Below are 12934 nucleotides of genomic sequence, written 5' to 3'. Positions count from 1 at the left end.
GCGGAAGCCTGCGCAACGAGCCGGGAGAGTTGTGCTGCAATTCTGATTCAGGGATCTGAGAACGTGTGTGGTCGAAGCTTGTCTTCCATTCCGGCAGGTGCGCCCGCGCTGTATTCCTCTACTCTTGATCTTGATACCGCGATTGAAAGCTCATCAAGCACAGGCACAATACCCGCGCAACGGATGTCACCGGCTGCTGTAGCGGATCCTGTTTCTTGCACTGATTGACCTCCATATTAGGTTCGCAGAGGTGGTGGTATAGAGTGCTCGGATTATCAAAGTCGACTTTCAGCAAGACCAAGGCGAGGCCGTTTGTCAGATACGAGTACTCGAGACCTTCCTGAATCATAACATGATATTCCTGCACCACTGCCGAGCCCGTCAGCCAGGCGGCGTTGTATTTCAGTTTCTCAGGCCCCTCCGTGGGAACAGAATCCGGTCTGACCACTTCATGCCACAAGTCCATCGGTCGGAGTCCTGCGCGAAGATTCTCCACAGACAGCTTGTGAGATGATTTATATTCGACCGTCATCAGAAGAGCTTTGTTTTCGCCATCCACGCGATGAACGCAGAATTGGTCGGGTCTGGATCGCCGCGAACCGGTTGACTTGTCTTTCCCATATTTGTCCTCTTCGTTTGTGTCAAGAGCGTTGGCATGGTTGTCAAATTGGATATCTTTGCCCAACCTAAATTCGTCCCGAGCAGCATTTATCGTGCACAGCTTTGCAATAATATCGCGAACGTGGTTTTCAACGCAAAATCGTTCGTAACTCTCAAGATCCTGTTCACTGCTTATGGGTCTTTCGCTGAATTCATCTCCGAGGGCCTTCAGGTAGAGACGCGGCTGGAACAAAAATCCCGCATTCTTGTTCAATGATTATAGATAGTCGCACACAGAACGATAGATCTGCTCTTGACTGGCGCTGCAGTCTATCCACGGCCGAATTCGCAACGGGCAGCACTTTCGTGATCGATCGAGATGGTGCTTCGGTTCTCAAACGCTGTGAGAAAAAAAAGGTGGCAGTATCGAATAAGCTCTCCGAAGCTGGTAGGACGCGTTTGTTCTCGCTCTAGATCTTGTTTTTCTTTCTTCTCGGCCAATCTTCTCTGTTCTTCTGCCTCCAGGTATAGTGCTCTGTAGTCCGGTGAGCTGTTGTTAGCCATATACTTTTTTAAAATTCTATCAATTGTCAAATGGCACATCGCGAGGGAGACACCGGGGTACATGATACCAGCTGACTGTTGGGGACAAGAAAAACAAAATTTCCGCCGGAAACTGATTAAGCCTAAATGTTGTAACTATGTATAGTACATTCATCCTTGTGCCGCTGCATATGATCAAAACAAATCCTGGACTGAATGGCTTGTTCAACATATGCAAGGTAAAACTACTCCGTATCGCCGCAAGCAATACTAAGTTAGGTCATGTAAATGCCCCACTAGCTTAAAGCCCGCAACTACTGTTATTCTCCCCCACATGCTCCGGGCCGCTCAGGAAAAAAAAAAAAAGGAAGTTGTTCGATTTCCGCAGGAATCCGGGTTGGTAGCTCATGAATGACTGACTCTATACATCCAACTCATCGCATCAGCACGCGCGATAATACCCGCGTCGAATATCATGACGAGAGACGACGCAAGGTGGGATCGGCAGCGAGTCACCGTCAGCCAACGCAGCATAGAGTTCCAGTGGAGAGGAGGGGGGGCTGCAACTTGACTGACTGACTATCTATACAGAAGGGAAACAAAAACCACTGGAAAACGCTCTTCCTTCTTCCTCTCCTTCTCCCTTCTCCCATCCCCACCTTTTCTTCCTTCCTTCCTTCTTTTATGTCTTGCATCCTTGATATCCCTCTGACTACCTAAGGGGGAAAAAGAAAGAAAGAAAGGAAAAAAAAAAAAAAAAGAAAAGAAAAGAAACCCCCTCCATCCCTCCCGACAGGGAAGACGATCCCTCGGATCTGTAACTCGGGGCGTCTGCTAGAACGAATGAAACCTTTGGTTTGATATTCCGCGTCGTGGCTCTCGTCAGAGATCCGTCTCAGCGCCAACATTGGCCTTCGGGGTATTTACTGTTGCTGTTGCCCTTGTCCTACTGTCTCATCTCCATCCTGCCGACCAGCATCCGATTTAAAGACAAGCCGTATGGAGCGATCCATCCTTCGTCAGCGATCTTCAGCCATCCGCTTGTCAAGCAACCGATCCTCGAAATACTACTAAATAGACCGACTGGAAGGAGTCGCGACCTGTCCAAGGGAGACCACATTCTGTCCTACATTCTTTGGCGCTCCACTGGCCCTACCTGCGCTCCCTTGATATGCCTCCATTGTTGCCCCCTCCCTACAATCCAGACCATCTCATAGACCGCTGCCGTCGTTCATGTTATCATTCCTTCACCCGTCTCTAGGGCATGGCCTGAGATCCAAATACTAGTGTCTCCGCTGCCTCGATCTTCAACGGTCCCTCGACCACCCACCGATACCGCCCACCATGCCGCTCTATGTTGGATCTTCGCGCTCCAGGAAATCAAAGAAAGATGGGACCAACAAAACGTCCACGCCCTCAGTCGTCTCGACGAACTCGCATGCTGCCCCGAAAAGCTCCAAGCCCTCCGGGGAAAAATCCAAAACCGACGGCCGGGCGCTTCCCACGGCATCAAAGAGCAGTGGATCAAGCAATGTACATGCTCCGCGGACACAGTCTGCGCAGGTGAAGGCTGGACCGGACCGGAAAGCGCCAAATGTGTTCGAGTATCTAGAGGACAACTCCACCAGCTCGGATGATGACGACTCCTCCTTCGATGAGTACGAATCCCTCCAGGTCCCCAAAACATCCCATCCAAAGACGACATACACAGGCTCCGGCCGCCAGACATATCCGACAACGACCCCGGGGACTGACTCTCGCAGCCGTGCCTCATCCATGATGTCCAAATCCTCAGCGAACTCGCAACCTGTGCCCAGCTCAATCGACACTCCTCCGAGCACCGCAGCGTCGCACATCTCGAGGGGTAATATCCCCAACCGCAAACTCTCCATGGATGGAACTTACAGTGCGGTAGGAGCTTTCCCAGAGAATTCGACCATGGATCTGAGCGCAAGGCCAGAAGCGTACTATCCCCGGAGTTCCGCCTCATTCAATCGACCACCGCTGCCCCCATCGCCCCCGCGAAGCCCAGAAGAAGACCTCCATCGCCCCAATCGGAAGCGTCGCCGGAATACCAAGACGGCCCCTCGTCACTCTGGATATGGTCTTGTCGCGTCTCGGCTGAGCTCGTCCACGGAGAGCCAGGAGGCCCGCATTCCACCGCTCTATCGCCGATTCGAGGACGTCAACCATCGCGTGCTGCTGCACCTCCAGGATGAGATTGCGCAGATGGAGGAAGATCTACGGGTGCTCGACGAGCACGAGGAAATGCATCGGGCCGCGATTGCGGAGCAGGAGGGCACGAAGATGCTTCCTGCCTCCCGGCGCATGGATGCGCAAGCACAGGTCTATTCGTCTCTGCACTACCGGCGGGAAGAGCTGCTGGGAGCTCTGGCCCGCAAGACCGAGCAATATAGTGAGTCCTGCGAGGCACATGCACAGAATTACAGAACTGACCATCTCCCTCCAGACAACGCCCTCAGCGCATACAGCAGAGTCCTCCAATCCCTCCCCTGCGCCTCCACCCAAGACATCAACACCTATCGCGCTTGGATGAAACAAGCCAATCCCATTGTCGTCGCTGAAACGCGCTTCTTAGACCACGCCAAAGACCTGGTCTCTCTTACTCCCCGCACCATTCCCACCTCCACCGCGAAACCCGTCTTCTCCGCCATCATCATCGCCTCTGCGGCCGTGCTCCTCCCCCTGCTTGCATTCAGCATGATCGCCGAGTTCTCCGGCCGTGTTCTGCTGGTTGCCGTCGTGGGCGGTGCCGCCGCTGCCATTGCATCCAACCACTCCGCGGGGGCCGACCAGGTCGTTGACTCCCGGGATGGATGGAGATGTGCCACCGTGTATGTTTTTTCTTCTTCCTATCTCATCTACCTCGAATACCTCATACCCATATCCACGCCCTCCCGTACTAATGCGTACCCAGATACTTCGCATTCATGAGCATCGCAGCCATGTTCATCCCGTGATACGGGTCATGGAACGAACAACCAAATACCTCATCCACTAATCAATCTATCTAATGACACGACTCCACGAGTTTACTTTGGGCAGCGCATGTGATCATTCTTCCTTCTTTCCCTCTTCCCTTCTGAAATTCTTCACTCACGGTTTGTTGGGTTTTGGGTCAGGTAACTGGTAGATTGAACACAGGATATTTAGAGAAAAGGCGGGCAGGCAGGCAAGGGCGTATGCATATAGGAAAACGGACAGGACAACCAACCTACTTACTACGTACGGAATATGGGACCCAGACCAAACCAGACCAGACCAGACCAGACCAAAGACCTTTCTTGCTGTTTGTATTTCTTTTGCAGCTTTTTATTTTTATTTTTATTTTTTTTGTTAGCGTCTTTTGTCTCTTCTTATTCTTACTCTTTTCTTATTCTTGTGATGTAATTTGAGCTTGTGTAATGACCATATTGATTGGTTGATTGGTTGATGTATACTACATTCGTTCAGTTAGTATACTATCTACCTATATACCTACTCTACTTATTCATCCAATTCCCAATCATCTACAGCATCCTCCCCAGGACAAAGACCAGGCAAACAAACACACCCATAGGTAGGTAAGGCAAGGCAAGTCAGTGTACCATTTCCAGCTTAGTTGAACCCGAAGCCTGCATCCACAATCCAAAAACAATGCTAATAGCACACTGAAGATAGTATAAACAATATAAGACATGGTATAAGATAAAATAATAAAGTAAAATAAAATAAAGAACTAAAGATCCGTTACCCTAATAGTGTAGTGTTCGAACAAAACAAAACAAAACAAAACAGAAACAAAAAAAAGAAACAAATAATCAAATCACAAGAGGAAGAATCTGTTCTTTCTGCGCCACCCAAACCAAACCATCGCGTATCAGTCCATCGCATCCCATCGCATCACATCCCATCCCCTCGCATCCCAGCTCAACCAAGCCCAGACAGACAGACAGACAGACAGACAGACAGACAGACAGACAAAACATTCCTTCTTATCCTACCTGATCCGATCCCATGCCATCAAACCACGCCAATCGCTAAGATAGATAGATAGATACGCCATAAAGCACCCGATAGACCGGTTGAAGAAAAACACAGATAAAAAAAAAGGACAGGAAAAGAAAGGAAAATAGAGAGAAAGAAAAATAGGAATTAAAGAGGGGTAGCAAGTTACAGTAGCTCAACAGTGGATGTGAACAAGAAAAGAAAAGAAAATAGAATAAAATGAAATGAAATAAAAGTGGTACATGGTAATAATAATAATACTCATACTTCGACTTAAAAGAAAGAAGGAAAGAAGGAAGGAAGGAAGACGACTCCCGCGCATGGCCTTGCATTTTGCTGGCTTGACCTTTCTTTCTTTTTCGAGGGGGGGGGGGGGGGGGGGGTCTATGTGAGAAAGAAGGGGAGAAGGATGAAAGGGATAATAAGAAGAAGAAACGGAGGAAGGGCGAAGAACACAACAATAAAGGTATCATCATCATCCATTATCCAAAGAACCTCTGTCTTCGAGGACATCATTATTTTTTTTGGTCGAGTTTTCTGACTGAGTATTTTTTTTTCTTTCTAAAAAGCGCCGCCTTCCGGGGAAACAATGGTATAGTGTAGACAGGAGGGAAGAATATAGAAGGGTTTGAGAGAAGAAAAGGAAGAGAAAGAAAGAAAAACGAGGAGACAAAAAAAAAAGGCATATCCCTACATCTCAACCGTAATCTCATCCGCTCGGTTCGTCACGATATTGGTGTCCCGTTTGGTTTGCCCCCCGGTGTTACGCTTCGATCTTGAGAGAGGGTTCCTTCGCCCACTGGCTGTGGGGTGGCGGAACTGGGCCGGTGTTGGGCTGCGGCGGCTAGCTGGGCCTTGTTGCGCTCCATCATGATGGCCTGCTCGGCGGCACTGCGTGCGTAGGTCATTGCGGCAGCCGAGTTGGAGTAGCCTCCGGATGGCGGGGGGGCTTGGTTGGATGGGTAGTTCCCGTACGGGGGAGGTTGCTGGCCAGGTTGTTGTTGCGGCACGTAGCGCTGCTGAGGGTTAGCCGAGCCCGGGGGGATGTACGAGCCTCGGGGGGTCGCGTAGGCAGGGGGTTTCTGAGGAGAGGCACTGCGTCCGGCCCCGGCCCCGGCCCCGGCTCCGGCTGCGTAGGACGCGTTGTAGGGCGCGGGTTGGCCGGGGCGTGGGGTGTAGGGCTGCGGTGACCCCTGCTGTGCTGGGTATGGGTGGTAGCCGTTCTGGCCGGGGCGCTGGTATTGCGGGACGGTGTTGCCAGCGTTGTAGGGGGTGACTTGGGCATACGCGGGGAAGTAGCCGGGCCTCGGCTGGGGGGTCGACGGCGGACGCGCCCCTCCAAACGACTGCGCGCCGCCTGGGGTGTAAGGCGCCGAGGCCGAGTTCTGGCGGCCCGGATAGTAAGGCTGCGGCGCCTGGAACGGGGGGGCCTGAGGCGGCGGCCGGGGATTGGCGGCGTTGGCGGTATAGGCGCGTTGGTTGTAGGGCGGCGGCGCCTGGAAACTCCCTGTGCGCGACGGCGTCGACGTCCGGTTGGCACCACCCGGCATCCCCATGGCCATCGCGCGTTCCTGCTGCAGCGCGTAGTCATCCTTCTCCATCGTGCCCGAGTAGTCCGGGTTCTCGATCAGGATCTTCTGGCTGATGTTCAGGTCTGCCAATTGGTTGCCGTCCAACTTGGCCACCGCGTACGGCGGCAGCGTTGAGACCACAGTCGCCAGACTCGACTTGAGCGTTTCATAGACCATTTGTTCTGCCTCTGATGGAGTATCGGATCCACTGTTCTCGGGGGTCGTTTCTTTGGGGCCGGTACTTTGAGTCGTCGGGCGTACGGGCTCGAGATTTCGGATTCTCTGGTATGAACTGAGCGTTTCCAGCAGCTCCGACACTTCGCCTAGTACCTCGCTCATCTCTCGTGACTCTCCGCCCTCTTCCCCTTCGCTGGTCTTATCGGTGTGAAAGACGTTGTCCGTGAAGTCCTCCGGGTTGAACGTCTTCACCATCTCCTCGAGGGTGCTCTCGTCCAGTTCGCCGATATTTCCCGGTTGCACTGTTGAAGACCCCTCCTTCGCTTCTTCCAGCAGAGGAATTGAGACCAGCGTATGCAGCCGTCTTGCACCGCGCTTACTCCACCACACCAAGTTCTTCGAGTCGACTTGCACAACGGAGCCGGAACTATCAAACGAAGGCGCAAATGACGAGTACACTCCCTGCAGGAGCGCGGCATCTTCATCTGGCCCCAAAGCAGGGTCATCGTTGATTAGCTCCTCCCCCGGCTGCTGAGAAGACTGCTGCTTTGGTCGACGGTTGTAAGAGGACGGGGACGAGGTGACCCCGCCGTACTGGAGCCATTGCCCCGAAGGGAGAGGCGCAAGGCAGTAGTTGTTTCTATCCCCCAGAAACGCCTTGTAGTCCGTGATAGCCTCGAACGGGTCGATCCAGCCGTTTGTTGTGTTGCGCGTGGAAGCCCTGGCCTTGCGCGGTGCTTCCAACTGCGGCAGAGTTGAGCGCGGAGCGAACACCTCGCCGAAAGTCCTCTTAGGTCCCTTGGTCGCAGCCTCGGCATCAAACAACTGCACCTTGGTGGTAGTGATCCCGTTGGGCAAGCCAACCTCGGGCAAAGGCGCTTGCACCTCCACGAATTTGTCCGCCCCAGGTTCGTCGGAAGACAGCGGGACCTTGACGGTCTTCTGCAAGCTCGAGTAGAGCTGTTTGGGGTTTGCGGGATTGCCAAATAGTGTCAGCGACAGGCCTTCACTCCGGGTCTCCACAGCGGCAGGGGGAGACTTCGCCGGGGCTTCTCCATCCTCTTCCGATGCCTCTGTCTTGATGTTCGATTGGCTCACGTGCGCCTGGCGGACCAGGCTGTTCAGCTGCTTCTTGAATGCCGCGATGCGGTTGACCGTCTCCGTCAAAGGCGTTCCATCGGCCGGAGCGACGGTCGCTTGGGCTTTGTTCCGTTCAATCACCGCGGCTGACGCCTTCTCAATGTCGCTCAAGAACTCCGACAAGCTGTTATAGCGATCCGACGCAACCCGTACTTGTATGCTTGAACTTTCGTCCTTGTCCCCCGACATCTTGGCGCGTTTCGAGCGCGGCTTCGCGGGCGACAGCGGTAACGGGCATGATAGGAGATGGAGATCGGTGTCGTTCCTGATATGGGTTAGCTGTGCGCAAACACGAATCACTGGCGACGCGGAGCGCTCACTTGCTCAATATCTCGACCAGGTTACGCAGCGTCTCCTGTAATTTTGCTTTTTCTTGCGCTTGCACGGCAGAAGCCCCAGCATCCTGGGCGACCTTATCATCGTGGCTCGAAACACGCTTTCGCTTGCCGGGAGTCGCCAGGGTCGAGGGCTCTGGTGTGTTTTGAGGCTGTTCGCCGTTGGTGGTCGGCACTGAGGCCGTCCCTCCGCCTTCGTCTGCACTCATGGCCTCGGGAACGCGCCGTTGTCCGAGACTTCTTTAACGCGAGGATCAAGGGCCCTTTTTTTCTGCCCTCTGTATTTTTTTCCGAGGCAATTTGGGATCTGATCTTGAAATATTAGACGCGACGGGGAATTGGAACCCGGCACAGAAATTGAGATATCGCGGGGAGAGAAGTAGTGATCCAGGAGAGGGGGGAACCCAGCAGTCGGTGATCGAGTGTTCCTGGATCTCCGAAGCGGATGCGCCAATAGTTACGGGGGCTGGAAGGATGGTGGTGCGCTTGCTGCAACTAGGGAGGATCGATCCGGGCGCATACAGCGGCGCGAGGGCGGAAATGCGAGGACACGGGGGGGGGTGAGGGAGAGTTTGAGACGTGACACGCGAATCAGGGCCGCGGGAAGGACGGGGGGGGGGCGTTGGTGGTGAATCCGAAGTGATCAGGTCAGGGCGCGGAGCTGCGAGGACGAGAGTCGGACTCCATCGCCAGGCGGGAGGAGAACGAGCGAGACTACAGAGTTCCACCCGGCCCCGAAGCGCACCCCGTGACAGCCCCGCACGTGACCCGTCTTTTTTCCCCGTCCAGACCAACAGCTTCCACCAGTCCCTGTTCCAGTCGTCGACAGGCAGCATACATCTCGTCGGCCCCGCTTCGACCGCGCGATTCCTGGCGGTGCTGTAGCTACTCGATGACCTCTCTTCATGGATGTCATCGGTCTTGAATCATGTGTCCAGCCGCTCGAGGGTTTCCTCTCTGAGAGCGGCGCATTTGTCCCACAGCCGTGTTTGGCGGAAGGTACCAGGAATTCGAGGCCTCTCGCTCCTTTTCGAGCCGGGCTAATCATCCAATTGCTTCCCAGGGATGTCTTTGTTATAGCTTCCTCCCGCCGGTCACGGCTCCGATTCCGAACCCCCCTCCAATTGTTTTCCGCCCCTCGCCGTCGCAACGGCTCCTAAATACCTTCGGAGGCCCGGACCATCTCCGGCACGAACCTACACAGGACCAGCAATTGGTGACGGAACAGCTCGACAAACCGTACGATGTTACTTCACGCGATTACTGGTCCATGCTACGCCTTCAATCCCCCTTGAACAAGTCCTACATTCCGTTGGATGCGGCTCCAAACAGGCGGGGCCTGACAGCTATACAACCCAACCAGTTGGGGACAGAAATCGAGAAAGAAGTTGCACGCCAGAAGAATGGGGCAGCTCAAGAACCTGGGGATCGCAGGAAAGGCGAGATTTGTACAGAAAGCGGAAGTTGGGAGCAACACGGGGATCTGTCCGCCAGCGACGGCCTTTGTTCGAAACCTATACACCACACGCGACCCACGGACTCGATATCGTATGAACAGAGAGAAAAAGACCGACGGTCCCGGCCAGAAAATGGATTGTCCGACCCGCGCAGGGGAAGCAAGTCGCGGGCCTGTACCCCTACCGAGTATCTCATCGATACCTTGCAAAACGCACACCAATTCTATGGCGCCAAAAGCCGTAACTGGACGAGTATGACAGAATATACCAAGCTTATGGTGCCTTTAACCCAAAGACAACGAGACAATTTCCAACACTTCCATCGGCTTTCCTTGCAGGAAATTGTGGCAGATTATATACACCTGGTGGACCCCCTATTGGATCCAGCCAGCTCTCGCGGGGACCCCCCTGCAACATCGGAGTGGGTTGAGGCTCTACAGTTAGTCTTCTGCGAAGAAAATCTCAAATACTTAGCTGCGCGCCGGTATTCCGTCACCGATGTGGTGGGGTGGGCATGGGTGCTCAAGAGCGGTACGCCTTACGAGGCTATCTTTCGAGTACTTCTTTGGGAAGCAGATCGCAGTTCAACTCACGGTGGCTCGATGCAAACGATTCCCCCTTTCATCCCGCTCCTCCTCTTGCGCCAGAGCCTGGATACCAAGGCATTCCGTCTTCTCTTGATCTATTCCTTGCACCTGATGACTGGCCAGCCGGTTCCGACCTCAGGCATGGCAATGGAAGCGATGTCTAACGATGCAGTCTTCGACCAACATCCTAAAAGGGGTAGCGTGAAGCCGATGCTCGAACCTAACATGTGCGTGACTTATGTCGTCCGCTTGCTTCACCATGCTCGTGAATTGTGGCCACAGGCTCAGCTCACCATCGCCCGTGCGTTTGCGTTCTATCTCGACAGTCTTCAGGGTGAAGGCGACGGTGTGACGGAGCGGGTCAATCAGTTCATGGCCGACAAGTTCAATACCGTGCTTCGAATACTCTCGTTGCCCTGCAGGCATGGTCCGTTTAAGTCTGCCTCTATCCAGCAGCAAGCCCAGTTTGAGCTCCTCAGGGCCATGGCTCGGCACCAGCCCGTTTTGCCGGTCACACGTCGTGGCTACCAGGGGATCATTGCGGTCCAAATCGCCCACAAGAAGACATTCGCGGAACGGCAGTCTGCGGAACTCAAAGCCGCGTCATGGCCTCCTTGGAAGGAAGACAAAATAGGGTTCGACGTCAAGAGAGGCGTCGAGGGCATGAAAAGCCGCGCGATGCGAGTGCTGTCTCAGATGAAAGAGGCGGGCTACTCTCAATCCCGCTGGGAAGAGGCGTCCAGTATCCTAGCAGGCTGGGATACGGACAAAAGCCCGACGATTCAAACAAGGTCCTTGGTGTCTCGTCCGGAGACCCTGCATGGGTCTTCTGGGCACTCGGATCACCGCGCTATCTGGGCAGCCCGGATCCGTGCTACGAGGACGGTGCGGGAAGCATGGGCATGTTTCCTCTCGTACCAGGAACAGGGCCTGCCGCCACGGGGTGCCATTTATGCCGCCATGGCTGAGAAGCTGGTTTTCCAACAAGAGACGGCTCACAGTAACTTCCAAACTAGCGAAGCGTTACCGGGTGATGGCAAAGAGGTCTTCCCGGAGCCGTCTTCTATCCGGGACTGGATTTACGTTTCCACGGAGCCGCCCCCGTTGGATGACTTTCTTCGAGAAATGCTCTCGAATGGCATCCGACCCGGGGGAAGGTTCTTGGCCTTGCTTCTGCGTCACGCCCAAACGTTTGGCTCGGGTCTGGACTACCTCTCCTGCAGTGAGTTGACCAATGAGCAGTTAGAAGCATTATGCACGGTCTCAAGACCCACATCCTCTGCCCAGGCACGGATTGAAAAGGCTTTGGGCGAGCTGCCTAACTATCTAATCTCATCCTTCATTACGTTCTTGTGCAGGTTTGCGAATATTGGGCATAGAAGTTCAGCGCATCCCGACACTCCTGTGGGGGATGTGTTTCCTATACTCCTAGGCCGTCGTGGGTCGACTCCTTCCAACTCGACCACGCTGTTCACCTACGCTAAAGACATGAAGACATGGGAGGACCCTCGTCACCCAAAACTCCTTGCCCACGCAGTCCAACTTGTTCAGGCCCAACGGTCCCGCTCACCCCAGATGTGGATCCAGATCATGTCGGCGCTGGTAAAGGATCGTGTTGGGGGTCGATATCATAGACTTGGACGCCATGCCCGGCTGGTCTTTTCTTGGTACGAGGTCTTGGAGCTTACTAGCCGGATGGATCAGCGCCGCATTGAGCTTAGCCTGGAAGGATTCCAGACCCTCTGCTACGGCTTCACTCGGGTTGTGGCTGTAGGAATCAGAAACCCGGACTCGGTGGAAGAAGGGCTGGAGGCGGTCGGCGACTTGGCCCGGCGAGGGCGACTGACCGCGTTTGGCTCCGTTTCCCCACAATTCGCGGACATGGTCCAAAGTGGGCTCATCACCCTCAAGGCCCGGTTTGACGAACTGGTGTTCTTGGACCCGAAGACCTCGTCACTCTTCGAACGAAGCAGGACCTCGATCCAACACGCCACTGCCTCTCAAGTGACGGTGCCGCCTCTGTTCCACGTCCCGTCGCCTGCCGTCCTGCATACCTTTGTGCGGGCCCTTGGGGTTGCGGAGGACACTGAGGGTCTGCTGAGCCTACTCCGGTGGATGCAGCAGTATGAGCTCACGCTCAAAGAGAAGTATGACGAAAACATGAACGGCGAGAGGATTATGCGGCGGACCATGGTCGCCATCCGCATGTTCTTGGAGGGAGACTGGGGAAGGTCACCCCAGGTCTTTGACGGGCCCGAAAACCTGTCCACGAAATCCCCGCGTGATCTGCACGGGTGGTGCCATGAGGCTGAAGCCAGCGATTCGTCTGAGGGATTGACATTCTCCGATCCCAATCTGCAGGAGGCGTATGACATCATCGGCGCCTCCCGTGGCTGGAGCTGGCCGAGTGACGAGGAGGTTTTGGACTACATTGCTCACGGGGAGCAGGAATCGCAACGGGCCAGCGATCGCTATACGAATACTGTACATTAGTGTAAATAGAAGTGTAAAATAAA

At 54.4% G+C, this 12934-nt stretch overlaps 4 protein-coding genes across 4 annotated transcripts; 2 read left to right on the top strand and 2 right to left on the bottom strand.

The window, feature by feature from the left end:
- Positions 1 to 186: 186 nt before the first annotated feature.
- Positions 187 to 1238, bottom strand: BO70DRAFT_383962 (uncharacterized protein; the record flags this gene model as incomplete). Its single annotated transcript, XM_025545621.1, has 4 exons — positions 963 to 1238; positions 896 to 930; positions 330 to 865; positions 187 to 220 (listed from the first exon to the last, which is right to left on the bottom strand). Exons 1-4 carry the CDS (start codon positions 1225 to 1227, stop codon positions 187 to 189), a joined length of 870 nt encoding a protein of 289 aa, XP_025404141.1. The 5' UTR covers positions 1228 to 1238.
- Positions 1239 to 2487: 1249 nt separating this feature from the next.
- BO70DRAFT_376087 (uncharacterized protein) lies at positions 2488 to 4571 on the top strand (the record flags this gene model as incomplete). Its single annotated transcript, XM_025545108.1, has 3 exons — positions 2488 to 3559; positions 3614 to 3998; positions 4082 to 4571. 3 exons carry the CDS (start codon positions 2488 to 2490, stop codon positions 4122 to 4124), a joined length of 1500 nt encoding a protein of 499 aa, XP_025404140.1. The 3' UTR covers positions 4125 to 4571.
- Positions 4572 to 5543: 972 nt separating this feature from the next.
- On the bottom strand, positions 5544 to 8971 carry BO70DRAFT_383961 (uncharacterized protein). The gene is made up of 2 exons (XM_025545620.1): positions 8360 to 8971; positions 5544 to 8304 (listed from the first exon to the last, which is right to left on the bottom strand). The coding sequence occupies exons 1-2, from the start codon at positions 8581 to 8583 to the stop codon at positions 5877 to 5879; spliced, it is 2652 nt and encodes an 883-aa protein (XP_025404139.1). The 5' UTR covers positions 8584 to 8971; the 3' UTR covers positions 5544 to 5876.
- Positions 8972 to 9338: 367 nt separating this feature from the next.
- On the top strand, positions 9339 to 12911 carry BO70DRAFT_327528 (uncharacterized protein; the record flags this gene model as incomplete). Its single annotated transcript, XM_025540703.1, has 1 exon — positions 9339 to 12911. The coding sequence occupies exon 1, from the start codon at positions 9645 to 9647 to the stop codon at positions 12909 to 12911; it is 3267 nt and encodes a 1088-aa protein (XP_025404138.1). The 5' UTR covers positions 9339 to 9644.
- Positions 12912 to 12934: the final 23 nt, after the last annotated feature.

The sequence above is a fragment of the Aspergillus heteromorphus genome, assembly GCF_003184545.1.
Source record: "Aspergillus heteromorphus CBS 117.55 chromosome Unknown BO70scaffold_1, whole genome shotgun sequence".
In the NCBI taxonomy this organism is placed as follows: Eukaryota; Fungi; Ascomycota; class Eurotiomycetes; order Eurotiales; family Aspergillaceae; genus Aspergillus; species Aspergillus heteromorphus.
This window is presented reverse-complemented; position numbering and strand designations above follow the sequence as displayed.